The 23,901-nt window shown below is 40.2% G+C and overlaps 1 protein-coding gene across 2 annotated transcripts in view; it reads left to right on the forward strand.

Moving 5' to 3' along the window:
* Nucleotides 1-22,538, forward strand: part of KIF26A (kinesin family member 26A) — a 99,102-nt gene extending 76,564 nt beyond the window's left edge. For both annotated transcript variants that reach the window (XM_021402834.1, XM_021402833.1), the window contains exons 6-15: nucleotides 6,905-7,114; nucleotides 9,077-9,170; nucleotides 9,652-9,914; nucleotides 10,149-10,332; nucleotides 10,618-10,777; nucleotides 12,388-12,550; nucleotides 13,101-16,473; nucleotides 19,363-19,553; nucleotides 20,421-20,571; nucleotides 21,059-22,538. In XM_021402834.1, the coding sequence (XP_021258509.1) occupies nucleotides 6,905-7,114; nucleotides 9,077-9,170; nucleotides 9,652-9,914; nucleotides 10,149-10,332; nucleotides 10,618-10,777; nucleotides 12,388-12,550; nucleotides 13,101-16,473; nucleotides 19,363-19,553; nucleotides 20,421-20,571; nucleotides 21,059-21,234 (4,965 nt within the window). In that variant the 3' untranslated portion in view covers nucleotides 21,235-22,538. The remainder of the gene's footprint in view (nucleotides 1-6,904; nucleotides 7,115-9,076; nucleotides 9,171-9,651; nucleotides 9,915-10,148; nucleotides 10,333-10,617; nucleotides 10,778-12,387; nucleotides 12,551-13,100; nucleotides 16,474-19,362; nucleotides 19,554-20,420; nucleotides 20,572-21,058) is intronic.

The raw sequence follows: 23,901 nt of genomic DNA on the forward strand, positions 1-23,901 counted from the left end.
TTTGATGATGGATAACAAATAGGTACTTAATTTTGTCATCTTTATTGCTGCTTGTTTCCTAATGACTAGAGTGTTATTTCTGATATAAATCACATATCATACTGAGTACTCTTCAATCCACACATGTAGCCCTATATAGTAAAAAGTATGTACCTCCCTGATGAAATGCATAGAACTACTTAAACAAAAACGTGAGAGATTAGATTAAAATACACAATTTCTTCTATTTTGTTTTTACCTTTTAAAAATAGAATAATTTTCTTCATGTCTCCTGGGAGTGGAGAATCAATTCTTCTTTAATAGAGTACAATGCAGAAGTGATTTTTTTTTTTTAAAGGTTCTCCCAGGGGAGCTAAATGGTCTATGCTAGCATAGCAATTTTGCATATAAATTTGCCATCCATCGGTGGTGGCAGTATGTGAAAGGCTTGTAAGAACTACCAATTTAGCAAGGGTTATATATCTGTCAGTTACAATTAAATCCATGAAAAATATTGGCTCTGAACTAAGACTTTTCTAATTTGATTTAGACTGTAGTGGAGAAACAAGTGATTTCATTGGAAAATGGCCTTTATTCAAGAGAATGTGAATTCTTTGTAATTTCTTGCTGAGAAATCTTAATTCAGAATGGTGGATGATGCCTAAACATAGTTATTTAATTAACCTGCTGTTATATGCCATTTTGTGAACATTGGACAAGATTAACTTCCTGGCTGCATGATGCCTGTCAAAGATGTGTGTTTCCAGGGAATATTTAGTGTCCATTCAAATTTGATATAATGACATTTATTGCTAAAGACCAAATTGCTTGTTCATTTAGGGATTATGATACTGTTGTAATGTAGAATATGACCAGCATTTTTAGAATGGATTCCAGTATAGTGCCAGCACTTTCCCAAAATACAGAGAGATAAAGTCAGAGAGCTTATTTTAGCAAAAATAAGTCCTGAGCCCATGTATTTTAAAATCTTACATGCTTTTAATACATTCCTTCTGTTTTTTTCCTTCTTGTTCTGTTTGATTTGAAACTTGACAACTGTATAAGCATCAAATGCTAACAAAGCATCACCATAAACACATGAACACTGCAAATCCATTGATTTCAAAGGAGGCACCATATGTTACAGTTATGCCTGTGTTAACATACTTGGCTGGGTCAGGGTCTTAATTTCCTCAGCATTCAAAATGCCATGGACTCTAGTAATTGCTTGGTGAATTAGTAGAGTTTTTTATGTCTACATGTCTGCCCCAAATTAAACTCTGTAGATTATTTGGCATCCTTTGCTCTACTGAAAGGTAAAGGATCAGCTTTATGATATATGCTGTATTTTTTTATAAACGTCCTGTAAAACGTACTGTAGAAGTCTATGATAGTATTAGGGACAGAATCCAAATACTCTATTTCTTTGTTTCAAGTGTGATAGTCCTTCCCCTTTCTCTGGTCTCAGTGTTGATATCCTTTCCATCTCTCTTGATTACAGGGTAATAATCAATGTGAACCTGACTGTCTCAGTCTCTTGGCTGTTTCTGTCTAAAATTGTGTAGGTTTGTGTCATTCTCTCTGCTATCACTGGCTCTTTTCTCTAAAAATTCAGCAATGGATGTGATTTCTTCTGAGATGACACTTGCCTCACTGGTCTTTGAGGAGTTTCATGTTCACTGATGCGTGGCTTCGCTGTATCGCCATTCGGTTCAGCATATCCAAAATATATGGAATGTATTAGAAAAGACTGCTAGCTTGCCTCTGGCCATCAGTCTCACATTTATGCCTTGCTGTCAGAGAGTTGCCTTGAAATTTGGTTTTCGTGGTTTTTTGGCCTGTCTTTTGCTTTTCCCATACCTGTTTTTTGACACTGACATATCCTTGATGTTTTGTGCTATCTTGACCTGTCCTGCAGCCAGCCTGTTACTTAGGTTGCTGTCACTACCTCATCCTGCTCTCTTAACTCCATCTGGTACATAATATGAGAGGAAGTCTGGAGGTCACTGGCCCACATGAGGAGGGTGTGTGGGACTGGTGCTTCTGGAGGTCTCAATGTGGGAACAATGACCATCGTGTGGGGATGGGGTGAAAGGTCTCTTCTGGTAACCCTTAGGTGTGAAATGGGGTAGACAGTAGTGATGGCCTGTAAGGAGAAAGGGTCGTGCCAGCCAGGAGGTATGTTCCTCAATTTCTGAGGAATTTCAGTGTTTAGGTCAGAATTGTTAAATGTGCATCTATATTTGACTTTCAAAATAGTCAAAGATGTCAAAGTCTAGAGCTTTGGCTTAGAGCTCCCGCAGATTACTGATATTTGAGTGTTTAACAGGATCTGTGGTTCTTTAGTGGTCTCATTGGATGTTTCTAAAACTATATGGGTCTTACTCATAGCCACTGTAGCTCACATAAGGGTTTTTTTTTCCCTCTGACTCTGCAAATGAGATTTTTTTTCTGCATAAATCAGCCCTTTGCCAGCTTGTCTCACTTAAAATTCTTTATATATGCATGAAACATAAAAGTGTTACGATGTTTGTTTTTATGCTTCAGCATCCATCTACTGTGTTTGCCCCATGGCTGGAGGAAGGGAATTCTGGTTTGCTGGTGTGTGCTTTTGTAACCTATCTTTTCCCTGACTTCCACCATCAGAACAGAAACTTAATTAAAAAATAATAATAAAAAAATCCTTGATTGTTGTGAACCTTTCTCCTATCCTTGCCAGTGACAGTTTAAATTATACTCATTGTTGTGCTGAGTGGGTGGGCCTTTGACCTCATGCCACCCGTTTCCAGGGCTTTTCCAAATTCTGTGCTCATTTATTTATTTATCCTTTAGCAGCATATTCAGGATGTTTGCCATCTTCTTTTCCCAAACACTTTTGATTTTAATAGGATTTCCTTCAGCAATTCTGCTGACCTCCTAGTTCCTGTGGAAAAAAAAGTTTGGAAAGTCCACTTAGGTGTTAACCCCAAACAAAACCCACAGAATTAGAGTCAGTTAATTACTGAGTCTCTAAACAGTATTCGGTATCTCTCTGAACGTGTATGTAAAAATTCTTGTATCCTTTATGATTATAAACTTTTACCTGTAATTCATTTTCTTTTTCTGTATCTTTGTGTGACGTTGAAGAAGACAGAAAAGAGCAATACAAAGAGTCACTAAGAATTCTCATTATAACAAGGAGGTTCATCCTTTTCACAGGAAGAATTTGCCATCTTAGCTCTCCTTGCAGAGTCTGAAAGTGGCCAAGGCGGAGATAGTCTGAGCCCGAGATGACTTTTCTGGGATCACCTTATTTGTATTGTTTTTCCTTTCTTTTGTGTGTTCTCTGTTGGCATTACTTTTAGCTCTCCTCTTTATTTTTTTCCAGTCTTGTCTTACTTTTCTGTTTCTTTGTTCTTTAAATTCCTCCTCTTGTGGTTTCTTTGCTTCATGCAAGTGTTATCAGCAGCTGGTACTGCTGCAGTTGGAACTCTGCATCAGAAGCAGCCATACTGCTGAACATCTGCCAACAGAGGATGTAATCCTGAGTGGGCCTGAAATTAATGTTATTGCATTTAATTCTAGTCATTCATTTCATAAGCAAAAAAAAGCAACAACCACATTTGAGTGCAGTGCAGATATTGCCCCTGTGCTCTCTAGTTACAAGCCAAAGTTACTTTAAGGTTCATGTATTTTCTTGAATTGCTCTTGGAACAAAAGAGAATAAGAAGAATAATACATAATGCCAAACCTTTATTTTATGTAGTGAGAATCGTGTGTGGGCACCCAGGATCTGCCTAAATTTTAGTTTTTCCTGCTTTGAAGCCATAGGGTTGGCTAATCTTTATTCTTGTTGGTACTTAGATGAGTGTTTCTGCATTTCAGAGTGAAGTGAGTGAGTGCCCAGCTCAGCACTGTGAATACGAGCAACACATTATGACCCTACAATCTCTTATGGATAGCTTTAAACGTTAAACGTTCACTTGTAGGTAAATGTAGATAAATTCGAAATCAGTGTTTTCTATTCTGCAAACCAGCTTTCATACGCAAAACACTAAAAGCTGTTTTTTTTCTCTTCCCCCTCCCATTTCTCTTGAAAGTTTTCACTGTAAAGGTGAATGTGACCGTCGAAGATTGTTAGGAGTTGGAATCTGATCCATTATGGGAAGAAATTTTGGTATCTTTCTGCTAGTCTCAAAAAGCTTTTTTGACACACACAATTTTTTTCTGGGACTGAAGCCATCTTTTTATTATGTGGAGCAACACTCTGATAGAAGAAACTTGCTGCTTGGGTCAGGAGGAAACCAGTTTTCCTCTTATGCAAACTCTGGCTGCTATAATCTAGTAGTAAGCGTAAGAGAGAAAAGAAAGTACTGTTTAGGGAAATTCTTTGAAAATAGTGCATATTTTAAAATTATTTTTAATCAAGAGGCCCTGAGTTGGGCATTTGTATTTTCTATAAATACATACATATATATGTATTTCTCTTTTTCCTTAGGGTAGTTATTTTCTGAGTGTTTTGGTAGCACGTCAAGGTTGAGCTAAGAGGCTAATACACAAAACTGCCTTAGTGGAGCTTTTATAGGGAAGCAGCCTTGAATCTGTCACCTCTGATCACTTTGCTTTTGAAACAGCTGTTTCATTTGTTCTGAGGTTCAATTATTTTCCGGCATTGCATTTTTATATTTGTATCAGTGTAAAAGGGGCAGTATTTTCATATTCACAACAGTGTAAAAGTGTAAGGAAAAGAAGAGGGGATTGCTCGAGTCAATAGGCAGAAGAATTTGCTGCTGCCTTCGGTGGAGCCTCCTGCGGTGCTACTGGAGGGGTCAATTGTTCCTTAAATTCATTGGTAGAAAAAAATGTTGGGAAAAAGCTTTTATAGCTGCTTTCTGAGAATACTTTGTGATGACACTCAGTCATACCCCTGCATGGCTGTGCTGGTGATGCCTGCATGCACCTTACCCCCCACAGAATGGAGGAGCTGGAGAAATGGAACAGTTGAGGAATGACATGAAAATAATCAAATTAGCCATCCTTGACAAAGGCAGGGATGGTTTGTGTGGTGCTTAGTGCTGCACTCACCTGTCCATTGTGGCTCATCGTGGCCTGGGCACTGCATTTCACTTGTGTGCACCAGGTGCCAGAGTGGTACATGCCGTTACCTTCTCACCTTGTCGGGTATGAAGGGCAGTCCTAGAAGATGGCTCAGCCTGCTCTGGGGTCTGTTCCTTGCAGTGCTGGGGGGGCCTACATTTCCCAGCCATGCTTTGCTGAGGAGTGTTTTCAGTTTCAGGTCTTCCTTTGCCATTATTTCTCTGGATGCAGGACTGATGGGGAGGTGCTGACTTCAGAGTGCTTTTTTTTTTTTTATCAAAGACAAAGAGAATGTGGCAGTAAAATAAATGCACACTGTTTTAATGAAATAGTACTCTCATGACACAGAATATTCTCAGACTCTTAGACCCAAATTGCTCTGGCAGTTTTAAGATTAAATTTAGCAATAGCAAGTTACAGAAAAGGAGGCTCTTTATTTATCAAAGATGAGTGCTTTCCAACCCATCTTTCCATGTAACATCCAGCTTGGGGCTAGAGCTGAGTCTGAAATCAACAAATGACTCTATGCTCTCTGTTTGGAGTGTTCAGCTGGTAGATTTGCAGCAGAAAGGTTGCTGTCTCTCACTCTCCATCCAAATCAGATGCAAGCACTGTAGAAGGAGGAGTGGGTTTTTTGTTTGGGTCACCAGTTGCATTATGGAATGTGCAGGTCCTGATGGGTGCTTTGGAGAGTGCAAGTGTGGATTGCTCCAGCTCGGCTGGCTGTGGTGCATTACAGCTGTGGAGATTCTTCACCCAGCAAAACTAGGTGTCCCACTGCTGCTGGGAAAGTAGTTTGTTAGCTAAATGAGCATGTAATACAGTTGTTCCGCTTGTTTTTGAAGCATTTTTTATTGGCCAGGGAGAGTCACTCTGGCCAAGCATAGTTTTCTTCTACGTTTGATCTGCAGGGCAGTGCAGAATTGATGATCAGCAGGGTGACACTGCTCCTGTAACAGTCATTTACTTCAGTGTCAGGTGTGTAAAATACACTGGTTCTGTCCTGAGAGCATTTTGTTAGGAAATATGATTGTGAATAGGTGTGAGGCAGTATTTCATGGCTTTTCAAAATAGGAGTATAACTTCCAGGAAGCCTAAAAGAAGCAGGTGTGCAGCCTTTGCTGAACTTCAGTGAGACCCGGTCACTTGGCTTCCATGAGCTGCTTGGAAAATCGCAGCCAACATATCTGAAAGTGCTGCCTTAAAATGCCATATGTAGGAGTAAAATGTACTTTGTGAGTAGTTTCTTTTCAAGCTTCTAATGTTTTTTTTCCTTCCCTTCTTTGAGACTGCCATTAAATCTTCAGCTAACCACCAAACTGCCTAGCAATAACAGCATAAAGGCGTCTGCCTGGGAAAGCTATAAGAGGAGCACCTGTTTATTACAGTAATGTGAAAAAGAAATTGAAACTTTCCAGATTTAGTTCAGCTTAAATGTGCTCACTCTCTCAGCTTTGTATTATTCACATGGATTTTTGGAATGGTTTAGGTTGTACTTTTGGTCACATTAAGCACATGGAAGGTAGGAGACTAGAGTTTTCTTTTCTTTAGGCACGGCATACAGTGGATTATACCTGCAGATCAGACATTTGGAAATTGAAAAATTAAAATTGGAACGGAGTCGACGGAAAGGACAAAGTGCACCTTTGAAAGCTAATTCAATGAAAACCCCCAGGTGGAAACCAGCCTGAAAAATCTGGCTCTGGTTTTGTCCCACGGTTGTCCTGACACACCTAAGTAATACAAATGATTGTGTCTTGGGAGGGGAAGTGCATTACGGAAGAATGCTATGCATGTGTTTATCTCTAGCTTGGAAATAAAGTTGTCACTTTCTTCTGAATACTTGCAGGTGAAAGTGATGGTAAGGATTTGTCCCTCTCAAGGAGCTCATGAAACATCCGAATCCATGTCCTTCCTAAAGGTAGATCCTCGAAAAAAGCAAATCACGCTTTATGATCCAGTGACGAGTGGGCCTTCCAATGGAGGTCACAGAAGAGGTGTTGTTGCTGTCCCGAAGATGTTTGCCTTTGATGCAGTTTTCCCCCAGGATGCTTCACAGGTACTCAAGTCACTTGCATAAATTTCCTGTCTTTTGCACTTGATCTGCCTTTAGAGTACTTTCTGTTTCTGGGGAATTTTATTTGAATGAGTTGCCTAATAATTGGAAAAAAAATCCATACATAACAGTAATTAATAGACAGATATTTTCAGTTTAGCCAAGATGTAAAATAAAGGGAGATGGATTTGCTGACTGAATTATCTTTGTGTGTTTTCTCTTGTTAGTGAAAGACACAGCCAATTTGAAGTCCACTTTTCCATCCAGTTAAGTTTTAACCCATTTGATGTCACAAAGAATCTCCTTCCCCACTGCTTTCAGTGAGCATGTACTTAATGTTAAAAGCTAAATGCTGCTGTTAGGAGATGCAGTACCACAGGGTTAGCTATTATACTGAAGTTGTTAGGGAGCTTTTATGTTTTCATCACCTTTTCCAGTTTGCTTATTCTACGTTTTTGACAGAGTATTTTATCTTGATGGTGGTGCTGATGGCTCTCATGCCATGCAGAATGCTATATTTCTACAATAGTAGCCCCAGACATTAAATGTGAAATGCAGATAGCATGGCTGGTATTTGAGAGGACTGTGGACTACAGTATATTTAGTGAGAATTATAATCAGGGCCACCTGAAATTTCCTTCTGGGCACAACCTGGGGTTCAGAAAAAAAAACCCTAGAGTAGCTTTAAAAAGCAGAACAAATTAAGTAGAGTATGGAGACCAACTTTGCTTTCAGGGAGTTGTTATTAAAGTTAGATTTTGTTGGAAGAAAATGAAACACAAAACATTCAAGGTGATAAAGGTATATTAATGTTGAGAAAAGATGATGAGTTGTAGCTCAGAATCCCACTCATATATCTTCTCCTAGGATTTTATGTACTTTTTGGGTTCCAAAGTAGAGAGACAAAAATACCCATGAGATCTAAGTTCCAGCCAGCACTAAGGATGGAGAATACCTCCCACACAGATCCGTTCCTAAAGCAATGGTAACTACACCAGGAGTCTGGCATTAAGATTCTGCATAAACCCAAACAGTGTCTTGTGCAGAGATTTGCAACCGTGATGTCAGCATTGGTCTAGAACTGGAAATGGCTTTGTCTTACAGATACTGAAACTCCCATGGTCAGCCCTGCTGCAAGGTGGCTGACTACAGCCCGCTGCTGTGCCTGTTTTGGCACCAGCCCTGTGGATCACTGACCCCTGGTTTGGGCTAGGCACTTTCAGGTCTTTTGAGCCTTTTGGGTGGCCTGTTTGTGGTGTTTCTGGGTGACATTGGCCAGCCCACCCACTTCTGTGCAGGCGTCATTCCTCAAGGCAAGCTCACTGCCAAGAACTTGCAAACAGCTTTATCATTTCACTGTAGTTACATATTTAAACGTCTCCCTGCCTCCACTGCCCCACGCAGTTGCCATACCGAATGCATCATTGTATTGTATGTTTGAAACCTTCACTGATGTGGATAAACGGGTTTCAGTACACTCAGGTATTTTAGCAAGTTATTGATGATACTGTTTCTCCTGGAAAAGGAAAATGTGATGCTATGAAATCTTATTCAGGGATCTTAATGCATTTTCTCCAGTATGAATGTCTTTTTAATTCCTGTGAGCACTCCTGAGTAGCTTAATTTCAGTGGAGTTGCTACTATTGCTGAATAGCCTTGGCTAAGCTATTATGCCAGCAGGAAGCCTGGTTGGATAGCATTCAGTTTGGTACATTAGTCATAGAATCAATATTCCAAGAAAATTGGTTTAATAGAATTGAAAACTATTTTAGGCTGTAGTAGCAGGGTTTTTTCTTTGTCTTTCTTTTTTTTTTTTTTTTAAGATAGCACAGTTACTAAAAGAATAGGACTGATGCCAGAAAAATGGGGAGAATATGAAAATATTGAGTCATTTCATACAGAGGAGTAGTAAAAAACATAGCAGTATATTCTCTTTTACTTATTTGTCTCCAATTTTTCTTTCAGGCGGAGGTATGCTCTGGAACAGTAGCAGAAGTAATCCAGTCTGTTGTGAATGGTGCAGATGGTTGCATATTTTGCTTTGGTCATGTCAAGCTTGGTGAGCTCCCAAATTCGTTACAGTTAATTACTATGTCAGTCTGGTAATTACATGCTGTCAGCTCCTGGAACAATAAACCTGGAGTATATGAATAGATTAGAATTTCTTTTTAATTAGCTTTGCAAACTTATCATGGTTTATTTCTACACTGGGGTTGTAAGTTTTAATTTGAAAAGGTAAAATGTAACATCAGATTAGCTTATTCGGGAGCAAGTTTATATATAGGTGCATTGTGATGAAAATCAAAAGATCAGAGATGTTTTTAAAATCTAATTTGCTGTAGGTCAGAGTTACAAAAATGGCAAAACTAATTGAATAAATAGTAATGGATTAATAATTAAATACATGGCATTTTTTGCATCTGTTATTTCCTATTTCCTGTGCAGTCCGTGGCATTGCATATGATGTGCAGCGGTGATATGTAGAGAAACTATCTTTACAAGAAAGGTGAATTAAGTTCACGTTTGTCTTTTCATTCTAGGAAAATCTTTTACCATGATTGGGAAAGATAGCTCCACACAAAGCCTCGGTATCATCCCCTGTGCAATTTCTTGGCTCTTCAAATTAATCAATGAACGTAAAGAAAAAACCGGGACTCGTTTCTCTATTAGAGTCTCTGCTGTGGAGATCAGTGGCAAGGATGAAAACCTTAAGGATTTGTTAGCTGAAGTAGCCACTGGCAGCCTTCAGGATGGCCAGTCTCCCGGGGTTTATCTAAGAGAAGATCCAATATGTGGAACCCAGGTATAATGGATATCACAACATAGATTTTCTGAGTCTGAATTTCTTCCAATTTTATTTCCTTTTATCTGACAGCAATTACGACAACTTTTAAGACGGTAAAAAAAAAAAATACTGCTTTTAATCTGTAAGTCGTGCTCCCATAGTGTACATATTTGTTTCTTTTAGTTCTCAAGAGATGTAGCTAGTTCAGAAAGAAAAAATGTGCTAATTAGACTTTTTTTGTCTGTATTTCAGCTTCAAAACCAAAGTGAGCTAAGAGCCCCAACAGCAGAGAAGGCTGCCTTTTTTCTTGATGCTGCCATTGCTGCCAGAAGTACCAGCAAACCTGAATGTGAGGAAGAAGATAGGAGGAATTCACACATGCTCTTTACTCTTCACATATATCAGTATCGCATGGAGAAGAGTGGCAAAGGAGGAAGTATGAATCTTCACATATTCTTTATTTTTAAATGACTTGGATTTGGGTTAGCTTGACAATAGTTTGCAGTAAGCTTGAAAAAGTGAAGTGAGCCCTCAAGCCAGTCCACCTATAACTTTGGTAGCTGTGGCTACTCTCTGGTTTTCCTCACTATTAATATTTAATTTGGTCATTAGCCTATGCTGTATTCATTATTTTCTTCATTTGAATAAGTTTTGAATACCCAGTCTGGCTTGAGCCCATACAAGCACGTGATGTACAACTGTTTTCCCCTTTTTGTTTCAGTGTCTGGAGGACGCAGCCGTTTGCATCTCATTGATCTAGGGAGCTGTGAAAAAGTGCTGAGCAAGAGCCGAGATGGAGGAGGCTCTCTGTGTTTGTCTCTCTCTGCCTTGGGCAATGTAATTTTGGCCTTAATTAATGGTGCTAAACATGTGCCATATAAGTAAGTCAATTATTGTATGCATTAGTTTAAATTTGTGGCTAGTGTTACCTGAACAATGAATTGCATAAACAATTTACTCTTTGCCTAAGATGAAATTAAAGGAAGTTCTGTTAGAGAAGGATGTGTCTTCTTTTAAGATCACTTACATATTAGATACATACATGTGTTTATCTACTGACATGACATTCTTACTTAAGTGCCGAAAATTGTATGGGTATTGGTATATGCTTAATTTGTGTGAAATGCGTGTGTTGAAGTTTGATTGTTGGAATGGCAGAGATTTTTTATTTCCTTCTCTATTTCCTGAGTTTGGCATTTAGACCGACTAGCTGGATGGAAGTAGTGGGCACATCTTTCAAAATTTCATAGAGTATTTTCTCCTTTTTCAAAATCTAGAAGCTGTTTTGAAATTTCAGAAAATACTAGAATATTTATGAAATATGGTCTTCAAGAGGTTTTGTTTCACTATTTCGCTATTTCATATTTTCAATTTTAAAAAAATAACAAAAAAAGGTGACTATGTTGCACATTTGTTTAGCAGAAGGGAACATTCAGGCGTATTGCTTTGTGGAGTATGCTTGACAATAATGTTATGTGAAACACACCTGTGGGGAGCCCTGCCTGAATCCAGCTTTCACAGTGTAAACACCCCTGCCAGAAGTTGGCTTTCTGTCCTTAAGTTTAATTTCTGCTTGTCTTTATAATTTTGTGTCTCCATTATCAATCATGTCATTTCACTTACTTATCTAGTGTTGCATCTCAAACAGGTGTTCTTTCTTTCTGTATTAGGCCAAAAGCAGGTAATTTCTTCAGGCTAGTTGCTAGGTTTGTGGATGGAGTACAGGATGGATGGGTTAGAATAGGGAAGGGCACCTACTACAATTTCATGAGCATAGACATGACAGTAATTCCTCCACTTCGGGCCAGCTTAGAGTGGTGATAGGAAACTTCCTCCAAAGAGCCTTGGGTAGATGTGTTGAGGTCCTGTGGAGGACAGAATGTTACCTGTTTTGTCAGCTTTTCTCTTTATAGCTGATGGTTGCATCACCTTCTGAAAGAAAACCTTCAGAGAGAATTATAGCTTCCCATTTGCCATGTCTTAGCAAAGCAAGCAGAATGGAAACTAGATTAGCTAGGGTGACACTAATAATATATTTCTTATATCTAATGTTGTTACTTGTCTAGGATTTTCTTACCATTTCTGTTGACTTTTTTTTCTCATCAAAAATTATTTGCCCATAGCTCACAAAGGTTAGATCCAGATGCAAAGTCTGCGTGGATAAAAATAAAGCAATCATGAGCTGTTTGAGCAGTATGAGTCAAATGTGAGATAACTACACTAGATATCAATCATTTTACAGTTATGTTACATAACAAAGAAAATTAATTATCATACTGCAAAAAACACAGATAAATTATCAAAATTTTGGTATATTTGTATGTGTAGTTTGACATATTTTGAGGACAAGCAAATAATAGGAATAGTTTCTGATCGATATGTACCACAAACGCATATATCCTTTGAGAATGAAAGAAAACTTGTGGTCTAAAAATCCGCAGAAAGATTGCCATTTATTTAAACCATATTAACATTCTCATTTGTTACACAGAGACAACAAGTTGACAATGTTGTTGAGGGAATCACTTGGGAACATCAACTGCAGAACCACTATGATTGCGCATATTTCTGACTCCCCAGCCAATTATGCAGAAACCCTCACCACCATTCAGCTTTCATCACGAATCCACCGAATGAGAAAGAAGAAATCCAAGGTTGGTACACAAACAAGCCACAATTAATTCATTTGAAAATGAGTTTTTCTAACCTCTTGGTGGGGGAATATGGGATTTCTCAGCCTTAAGAAGTAATACAAAATGCATAAAAGCTCAAGAGAGGCACTGACAAATGACTTGGCATCAAGCCATCATCCCGCCCCCAATCCTTAATCCTGAAATTCCTTTTCTTTTTGTTCCAAACATGAATCCTTTCTTGGCTTATATGTGGAACTATCTCAGGCTTCAATTTGTGTTAATTAAAAACCAATAAGAAAGAAACAGAAAACTGTTGAGGACAAAGAGAATGTATAATATTTAATGTAAGCTGTCTGAAAAGGTGTGATTTATAACTCCAGTAAAATTTGTGTAGCATGACCTTGTTATTTTAATTCACGCTGTTATGTTTTTCCACTGGATGTAGTTGTGATAGTGCACACAGAATGCAGAGTATATGTCAAACCTGCTCTTTTTATCAATTACATGCACAAATATATAAACTTAGGCATCAGTTAATATTAATAACTCTTCCCTTGTTGATCCTTTGCAGTATGCATCCAGCTCGTCTGGAGGAGAGAGTTCATGTGAAGAAGGACATGTCCGAAGACCGCCCCATCTTCGACCATTCCACCCACGAACTGTTGCCCTTGACCCTGACCTTCCTGTCCTGAGTATATCTAGTGATCCTGATTATTCCTCTAGCAGTGAACAGTCTTGTGATACTGTCATCTATGTTGGTCCCAATGGTGCAGCTTTGTCTGACAGGGAATTGACAGATAATGAAGGTCCTCCGGAGTTTGTTCCCATAATCCCATCCCTGAACAAGAAGAGAAGTAAAGACAATTCTGCTAGCGGTAGGAGTTCTGACAAGGACCATTTTAAATGCAACACTTTTGCTGAACTGCAAGAAAGGTTAGAGTGCATTGATGGAAGTGAGGAACCTATCAAATACGCTTGTGGAGAGACCTCTGTTACATCCAATTGTAGTCCACTGCCTGGAGGTACAGAAATCGCACAGTCTAAACTGATAAAGGAAAAACTGTCTTCTCCTGGAGGATTTAAGAAACCAGTTCCACAAGAAACTGCATCTCCAAAAAAAGGACATAATCTTTCTTTCCAGGCTGTTGCACCAAGGGGTGGAAACGGTAATTGTCATGAAAAGAGCACACCTCACTTGAAAACAGAGCTTTCTGTGCCGCAGAGCAGAGCTGACAGCAAAATAACAGTACTGGAGGGGGAGAGAGAGACAATCACTGATTCCCTGCAGTTTTCGAGGTGTAGCCCTTCAAAGAATCCAGAGCAGAATAAAGTCACAGCTGAATGTGTCATTAAAGAAAAGTCTTTGTATGTGAAGAGGCCCTTGCCGAGTCCAGCACCCCCACCTCCACAGCAGAAAGAGCAGGTGCCAAATTCCAAAGCTCAGAGTTCAGAGCTGGACAACAGCAATGCAGTTCGGACTCCTCCTGTGGGAATGAGCAAGCAGATGGCAAACAAACCTGAGCAAAACTCCATAGGAAGCACATTTCTGGTTGGTAGCAATGGCCAGAATCAGTCAGGTGCTATAGAGGTACACAGCTTCCGATCAGCGTTCAGAGGTAAATGTTTTGATCGAGATATACTAACCACTACAGTGACTTTACAACAGCCTGTTGAGCTGAATGGAGAGGATGAGCTTGTTTTCACTGTGGTGGAAGAACTGTCCATCAGTGGGATTATGGATAATGGAAGACCTTCCAGCATCATTAGCTTTAACAGCGACTGCTCCCTTCAGGCTCTTGCGTCAGGTTCAAGACCAGTTAGTATTATCAGCAGCATAAACGATGAGTTTGATGCTTATACCTCACAGGAAACTTCTACTGGTGTAAATATTGATATTGTTGTGCCCTTCGCTAAGGATCCCTTTGCCAGCAGCAGACGTTCCTCCATCAGTTCGTGGCTCAGTGAAGTCAGCATCTGTACAATTGAGAGTGATGGAGCTCAGTCAAGTGACAGTTTTGTTGCTCAGACATCTTACAGCTGTAGTAAGTCTGAGGAACCCTTCAACTTGGATTCACCCAATTTGTCTGTCCCCCTGAAAAGCGCTCTGAATGACAGTGGATTTTGCTTCTCTGAACTGGACAGTGAGAGCATGAGTTCTAGCAAGCTGTCCTCAGGATTTGGCAAAAGCCCTCAAACCTCTGAAACTACCAAAGCATCTCAGATTAAAAGTGCTTTTTGTGTCTCTGATCAGCCTATAAAAATAAAATGTAATTCTCGTGATACACCTGTAATAGAAACAATACATTCTAGTCTTCCTAGGAAAACAAAAACTACCTCGTCTCCAATCCACAATAATACTGTCCTCAGCTATAAAGAGCTGCAGAATCCACATGGTATATTTGAAGATCCCTGGCTGTTGCGCACAGATAATCAGCTGGAAACAAAACCCACGGATGCATTGCTGTCTCCAAAATCTCATGCATTTGGTACTGAGAAGCAGCCAGGAAAAGCTGCCCAGTATTTTGGCACATCATCTGGGCCAACAAAGTCGCAAACTATGCTTGCTTGTTCGCAGAGGGTTGTGGATGGTTGCGAAATGGCCTGCAAATCCTCCAGTGGATCTGCAAAGAAGTCAGAAGCTGTGATGAAGATGCCACAGCTGAAGAGAGGGGCCACCACATTGGGAGTGATGCCAGTATCACATGCTAACAGTACTTTGTCAGATGCCATCACCAGAGGGAATTCGGATGCTCCTATGGCCACTGGCAGCTTGAAATCTTCACTGGGAAAGAAAAGCATGCCACAGAAGTCAAGCATATTGCCCAGGCCAGGTGGACCTATGCCTCCAACACCTCCTGTGCGCAAATCAAGCCTGGAACAGAAATCTGTTGCTCTGGGAAATGGTGGGGGAAAAGCCTCCAGCTTAGACTTTGCCAGAGCTTCCACACCAAAGGCTGAAGATGAAGCGGATTTGCGATTGAAAGCTGGGTCTTACTTCAGTGAAAGTGCCAGCAGTAGAATGAACCTAAAAGGTGATCACTCTTTGCCTAAGATGACATCAAGCTTGAAGGCGAAGGCGTCAAAGAGTGAAGCCGTGCACCGCTATGGGAGCCACATGTCTTTGGAGAGGTGTGACAGCCTGACGTCAGTTGGATCCAAAGCAAACATGGTGAGGGAAAATGGGACGAGTGGTAACATCCGGGCAGGACGCTCTGTCCCTAGGCTGGGTGTTCCCCCTGTTGCTTCTGGTGGAGCTGTACCACTGTCCTTCAACACCCCCCCACCTGGTAAAAACAGCCAGGCAAAACCCACAGCTAACCAGAAGGTCCAAGCCAGTGGGAATAAAACCCGAGGCCTCTCTGCCAGTGGGTCAAAGTCTCTCAGTTCCTCCGTGAAGTCCCTGGCACAGCCAGTGGGGAAGAGCTCTGGCATGGGCCCTGGTGGAAAGGCTGCACCCCGCTCCGTGCAGCCTGTTGGTGGCAAACCTGGCCGAGGGACCATCATGGGGACCAAGCAGGCCATGAGGGCGGCCAACAGTCGTGTGAACGAGCTGGTGTCTGGTGGCTCTGCCAAGGTGGGCCACTTCCGAGGCTCTACCGACTCTGACAGTGGCAACGACAGCGGCATTAATCTCAGTGATGAGAAGTCACCAATCCCAGTGCTGCCATCTCCGTACAGCAAGATAACAGCACCCCGGCGGCCTCAGCGGTACAGCAGCGGGCATGGTAGTGACAACAGCAGTGTCCTAAGTGGGGAACTGCCGCCAGCCATGGGGAGGACGGCCCTGTTTTACCACAGCGGTGGCAGCAGCGGCTATGAGAGTATGATTCGGGACAGTGAGGCCACTGGCAGTGCTTCTTCTGCACATGACTCCATGAGTGAAAGTGGGATGTCCTCTCCAGGCCGGATGAGGAGCCTCAAGTCCCCCAAGAAACGATCAACAGGTAAGGAGTAAAGGCAAAGGTGGCCAGGCCACCAGTGCACTGCTGCATCCTGGAGGGTGCGGAATTTTCATAGCACCTCTGACAGAAGTGGACTGGGGCAAGCTTGAAGTGGGGACTGCCTGCATATGCTTGCGTGTGCACGTGTATCACTGTGACAGCAGCTACTTGTCATTTATTTCACTTCAAAGCTGCAGGTGTGACACAGGTGCTGCAGCAGAGAGGGCAGGAGAAGGCTCTGGGTGCCCTGGGGCGCTGGCAGCCTCCCTGCGAGGGAGGAGGCAGCAGGTGGCTGCCGGCAGACGGGGGACCTTCCTTCCTCAGCAGGGTCAGCAGCAAGCACAGAGCCAGCACAGCCCAGATTAGGAGGGTGTTGCAGCTGGATTGGGAAGGTACTGAAAGCATTTTCGTGAGGATGAAAAGTGTTTTTGTGCAGGTTGGGGAAGAAGGGCAAGAGGGAGGCAGTGAGGAGAGGAGGAGGAGCTCTGCTGACGGGAAACTTCAGTGGGGTAGGCTGAAACTTCTGTTTGGAAACAAGGGAGTAGATCTGGAGTGGAGAACAGCGCTTGTGAATTAATGAAGATTGCTGGATGTGCATTAGATTATCCAAAGCTAGGGCCTGCAGGCAAAGTGGGAGAGTGCATTAATACTGCCAGCTAACCGCAAAATTACTGCATTGCACTGTAGAAGAGGTTCATGAAAAATGTTTAGAGTGTACTTGTGGATTCTAAAAGGAATAGCAAACCAATGTGGAAGTCGTTCAGAAGAGGTGACTCTCACTTGCATGCTGTGCCAAGGCAGATGAAGGAGAATGCACCATGCAGAGGTGGGCATATAAGTGCCAGGTCCCCTTTTCTGCTCTCCAGTGCCTTTCCTTGTTGCTCTTGCAGGTGGTGCTCATCTAAGTGCCCCTGGTTGTAGCCAGCTTCAAAATCAGGCTGATGTGACTACTGTTACAGTAGTCATATTTATCAATCTAGTTTGAAGACCTGTGTCGTAAGGAATCGGTGGCAATCGGTGCCATGTAGCTAAAAACAAAAATGCTCATTCAGTGATCTAAGCATACTGACTGATAGCAATATAGTAGGAACGGATGCCGGCAATGCGCTGAATCTTGAGTTTTTGGTTGGCAAGGGGTAATTTTTGTAATCTGTATAGACACTCGTGATGCACAGTTCTGGCAGTAAAATCAAATGAGTTAAAGTGATGTGGATCTCATGTACTTTCTGGTCAAAGAAACAGAGTTGATTCAGCAAGTGATAAATCAGTTTGGAAACTAAGTGCAGCATTTGCTGCAGTTCTCTTTCCATAGAATATCAACCTCTTAAACCTTTCCTACAAATCAATATTAGCAGCTGTATAAGTTGTGCACATATTGAGAAGGCATTACCTGATGATGGATTTCTATTTGTTTTTGCCCCAGGAAATGCTTATAACGTCTTTAAAAATGACAAACTATTTATTTTTCCAATTGAAATTGCTCTATATCAGTAAATTATTTTTGGAGTGCTTTAGACTTTGAGACCATAATGTATTTTATACATGAAATGAGGTTTCCTAGGAACTTCATGAAATATTTCTTAGACAAAATGTTTGATGCAGTCCCATTATTGCCCTAAAATATATTGTAATCTTTGCAAAGTGTTAGAGAATCTTGATGTTGTTTATGTTGCTCCCAACTATGTTGTAGTCATGCAATGTCTGGATTTACAGAAGCTTTGGAAGGGAAACCCATCCTGTAGACAGAACCTATTCCCTTAGGTGTCACTGGAAACATTGTTCCCTCATCCGTTAACTTTGTCCAGGGAGAAATAGTGATGACCCTGGCTGGTTCCCTGGAAGGATATGAAGTTTGTCTGCTTAGTATATGCGTTTTACTACTTCTATAAAGTGTCCTCTTCAGAGGGGATCCTGCTCTCACCAATGTAGTTACAAGATCAGAGTTACAATGGGTGGTTTCAGTGGGCTGGACTGCAGCCTTGTTTTAACATTGTCTGGCCAGCCCTGTGTAGGAACACACCCATGACATATGTAATGTAAATAAGTGCCTTTGTGAGAACGAAGAGAGAGACTTTTGACTGTGAAAACTGCTGGACACAAAAGTGTCAGCTCTTGTATACAAAAGTACTGGCATTTTTGAAGTACACGCGTCAGGTTCTGCTGTAGGAAACTTGTCCTGGGAATTCTATCAATATGATGGTTTGCTCTTTATTTGTGTAAAAAACAAATCCCTCCTGTTGAGGAATTTGTGAGGTTTGTCATACTCTGACCTGAGTTAGTGTAAATGGGCAGTGGTAGGCATAGCAGTGACAAGATGCAGCTTGATTGATTGCTGCCTTCTGAAGTGCCAAACATCTTGTAATCCCAATGTCACTGAAACTGCTGACATTTACCTCCTTTAAGTACTGGTAGTTATTCTGGAGGGGGCTGTTTGCTCTTGGCAAAGAAATAATAGAATTAAACGGATCTTAGCCATGCTTGGCTTTAACTGGAGGAGGAGCAGATATTCAGACTTGTCAGCCACTACCAGTATTGGTTTGAAATTACTCTCTATCTCATTTCCCTTGCAAGGTAATGAATACCATTAAAGCCCACCAAAGAGAAATGAATCCAGAAAAAGTATTTTTCCAAGGAGAGAATAAACAACCAGTGCTCAGACATCTGCTTTCGGAATGGAACTGCTGTTACTCCCATTGACAAACCAACAGAAACATATTTTGTCAACACAGTAACTCAGTCAGCAGCCTGAGGGGATTTACTAAAAGGAAAAGATCAAGAAAAGCATTTCTTCCTAAGTTTACAGCGAACCTAGATCTTTAATTTGCTGCAGTAATGTTCTACAGTCTGCTAGTCCCCTTGGAATCTGAGGATCACTTGTCTTTGTTATTATAGGTCTCCAGCGTCGTAGACTGATTCCTGCTCCATTGCCAGATGCTTCCTCCCTAGGAAGAAAACCCAGTGTCACTGGCCAGTGGGTTGATCTACCACCTTTGCCAGGCACTTTAAAAGAACCGTTTGAAATTAAAGTTTATGAGATTGATGATGTGGAACGACTGCACCGACACAGACAAGAGGAAACTGAGGTCAGCACATATTTTACAACTGTAGACAACTTAAATTACAGTACACAGGCAGAATCCTTGCTTGAATGCTGGAACAGCATTTGAGAAATTGATTGCAATTAAGGCACTATAATTATTAATTTTACAATTCATATGTTGAGGTATCCTTAATACAGAAAATGAAAGTGATTACCATCTAAAATTAATTGTGTTTAACATGACTGATGATGTAAATGAAAGTTACCAATGAATACATTATGAGAAAACTTCATAATCTTAGCCTAGCTGATGAAACCTTACAGCTTTCCTCGACTGTAGGGTCATTAACTTTTTATGTAAATGACAGGATTCTATTAAATCAGGGATACACTGAGTGTAATTTACTTGTAATTGGAAAACACTTCACCTAATACTATTTTGGAGACCAGAATTCTATATTCTTCTGATGCCTTTTTCCCATTTCTTTCATAATAGCCTTTCCAGGACGTTGAGAAGGTAGGAATACTTTTAAGAAAATAAGAATTCACATTTCTTAGGATTAAATATAAGTCCTTCATTATTATTAGGCTGTTTTTTATTTGCACTACTGGAAAAAGAAATCCTATACAAACGGTAGTAATTTCAGAATGTATTGGAGGTGTTTGCTAATAGAGAGAAGTTGCAACAAATGCTTGAATGATGTAGCATGCTGTTCCTCTAGACTGGAATCCATTAATGTGAACTTCAAATAATAACAATAATAAAAACAAAAGAAAAAAAGCAACCAAACAAAACAACTCTTCTGCAAACTCTAATAAGTAGTGAACTGGGAGCAATTTGTGTGCAAATGTCAGAGGTCAGCTCATAACAAGCAAATTAATGAAATGTTTTTTTTCTGTGTCTTAAAAGGGTCTGATGTATTTCCATACCAAGCTGAAGATACTGGAGAGGCGCCAGCAGCGAATCAGAGAAGTAAAGGCAAAGCATGAGTTTTTGAAGGAAGAGTTGGAAGAGACAAAGTGCAGGTTGATGATGGATCCAAATAAATGGAAAGAAGACTGTAAGTATTTTTGAAAAATAGTAATATGGGCATGTAACAAATTTTCAGCATGTGAGCAGTCCCTCTGACAAAGTTAAGCACTTGCAAAGATACTTTGCTGAAACGGGCCCTGAGTGCTCTGTAACACCTTTAGCATTGCTGTGATACAGGATTTTGTTCAGTGATGAATAGTACCGGAAATGGAAGAAACAAACAATAGAGACTCACTGTGATTCTTCTTAATATTAAATAATTATATAATCTTTTATTGTCCTTCTTTCCAAAGGAAATGTATTTTCAAATCCATGTTACAGATGGGAAACTGAGGCATTAGATTTGTTCACAGACTGAGTGATGTGAGTTTCAAGGTGAATTGTGGAAAAAATGAAACTATTTCTTAGTTGAAGAGAAGTAAAATTGTCCATTGTTTTTTTTTTTTACCTTGTGATAGAATAATGTTTTTTTGTGAGCTTCTTATCTTAACATGCTTTTTTTTTTTGTCTGATAGTTGAAGTGGATCCTGATCTTGATAAGGAGTCACAGGAGTACCTGGAGGCACTGGAACAAGTGACAGAGGAACTAGAGCAGTGTGTTAATCTGTGCAAGTCACATATCATGATAGTGACGTGTTTTGATATTGGAATAACAGATGCACAAGATGGAGTAAGGGAAGTGGAGGTTTGAAGGGAGGTTTTTCAAGGGACTGAAGGAAGTGAAGCTGGATTGTCCGACATGAAGAAGTAAAGAGATTAAGCAAGCAGCTGGGAAGTGAAGGAGAAAAAGTGAAGACTAAAAAGCAGCAATGAATGTTGTAGGAGAAAGAAATGGCTGAGGGATGGGAATGTTCATAAATCATTTGGTGCCTCAACGTGACTGGAACTGTACAAAGAGAAAAGTAGGAACAAGTATTGCTTCTACCAGAGGGAAATGAAGAAATTTAGTACAAACCAAGACATTAAAAAAAATCAAACAAGCATACAATGGAAGTGCCTTTAAAGTTCATTTGATTTTCCTTTTTTTTATTTGGTGCTAAAATTAAAGCCAGCAAACCTAAGCAGACCACAAAATGTATTCCTACGAAGTATTTTATACTGTATAGTGTATTTATGACTATATGTAAAAAACAAACAACATTGTAGCAAAAGCAATAAGTAAATTATGTTTTCATACCTGAACTTGCCTTCTTGTTTCATAGAAAAGCTGTTTTATGTAGCAGAATTAAAATTGTATTATAATTGTTTTCTTGGTTAGGGTTCAAGATATTTTTATGAACATTTATCTATTGAAAAGGTGTATTATGGCATTTTGAGATGATTGTTTTACCTTCAGGTTTTGTATTATTACTTTTTCAGATCAAAATAAATGTTTGTTTTCCATTTTATATATTCATATATAGATATATATTAACTGCTTACCTACTTCCTTGGTTAAAAACCTCGCTTTTCACAGACCTGGTCTTTTTGGAGTCGTTAACTTAATGTGGGGAAGTCTACAAAGGGCACTGTGGTTTGTTTTTAGTTTTCTTTTTTCCTCTCTGACTGCAGGAATTGAGAATTATGTTTATTACCAAAACCATAAAACAAAAAAAAAGAAGCAAAAACTTTTTGTAAATGTTAAGTTAGGTCCATATTTTTATATAGTTTTGACTATAAATATAGCATTTGCATTTTGAACTTTTAAGACAAATAGTATATCTTTTTACAGTTTTTCTAAGGAAGGCAAACCCTCAGGATCAAGTTTATACATGCTGCATGAGATTTGTGCTTTTTTGAAGGAGGCCACTTACGTGTGGAAACTATTGATAAATTGTTGCCAAACAAATACTTTTGAAAAGGTTTAATAGTGTATGTAATACCACATTTCATAATGAATCATATTTTCTGATCATCTTCCTTTTTATGGTTTTTTCAAATCCTTTGTACAAATATGTATTATAACAGCTTGCTTTGGTTTTTATCTGTGAATAAAAGATACATCTATTGTTACGATTTCTCCTTGCTATGTCCATGATATTGATGTTAGGAAGAGAGAAGATGGCCTGTGGTGCACAGTACTAAATGTCATATTATATTATTTCCCTGCCCAAGAGAGAGAACTGGTAAGAGAATCTTGACATTAGTCATCATAAACCAATCAGAAAAGAGACAAAACACCAAAGGGTAAAATAAATAGCAATGATAATACTGTTAACACTTCACAGTTTACAGAACAAAGACCTATGGCTCAGATAACTAGTTTCTCCTGAGGAGACAAAGCAATTAAAAATGGGTCTATGAACACATGAAAACTTCAGGAACGGGAATTGAGCCCTGTGCCCCATTGTTCCATCATAGAAAACCACTACACTTATTTCTGACACTGCTGCATTTGCTGTCTGGTTGGACAGTAGCTGTGCCTGGTCCTCATCTCCTACTGATGCCAGCTGTAGTAGCTCCAGGCAGATTTAATGTAAAGCTAATGTTTCTAATGACACCTTCTCAAGTATTTCTAAGCTATTTGGCCAAACAACCTGTAATGTGTAGCATTTTCCCCTCCCTCTCTTTTCATAGCCCTTACAGCACAGCATCCAAGCACCGCATTCTCTGGCTCTCAGAAGAGGTCTATTGATGGGGGAGGTAAATGTTCTTGTCCTCATTGTACAGCTGGAGGAGGTGGACAATGAGAGCATGAGTCTGATGCTGAAATACGTTTATGATTTTGGGTAAGTAGCAAAGGATGCCCTACTCTTATCCATGTCCCTGTGGTTTTTCCTTGTAAAAAGCTGCACCGTGTTTGCATATTGGAATTTGGCACTGCATTGGGTTGTATGTAGGGGAATGTGGCATCTAGAATTTCTGGAGCATCCCCTTGCTGATATGCTTGAATACCAGATATATTTATTAAGCTGTACATTTTTGTTGTATTTACTTTGTGCGTATGTGCAGAATGTCACAATTCTTCCAAACATGGAATTAAAATCAAGCCGTGAATCAATGCATTGTGGATATTCCAAAGCAAGAATCAGAGAAATACCATCAAAAGAAAGGAAGCAGAAGTTTGCTGAGGAATGAGTATCTCCTAGCAAAGTGGAAGGCCTCCAAACTGAAGCGCTGAAGGAGAATACATCCGTGGGAGCTCTGGAGTGCAATGCTAGATTCTGTAGTGCTGCCATTACACTGTCTTCTGGAGATGCGCATCTGAACGGTGCTGCTGCAGCAAGATGAGTTGACCAGTGATCACCTCTGAGCAGTAGGCACAGCAGGGCTGGGCTCTCACATCTTTTCAGGGTGGCCTTTAAGTCCCTAATGAATGGCTGAAAGAGTTCCTTTATTTGCCAGCCCCATCATTCTCCGAGAGGTCTTTGTTGTTTCT

The sequence above is a fragment of the Numida meleagris genome, chromosome 6 (assembly GCF_002078875.1).
Source record: "Numida meleagris isolate 19003 breed g44 Domestic line chromosome 6, NumMel1.0, whole genome shotgun sequence".
Classification (NCBI taxonomy): Eukaryota; Metazoa; Chordata; class Aves; order Galliformes; family Numididae; genus Numida; species Numida meleagris.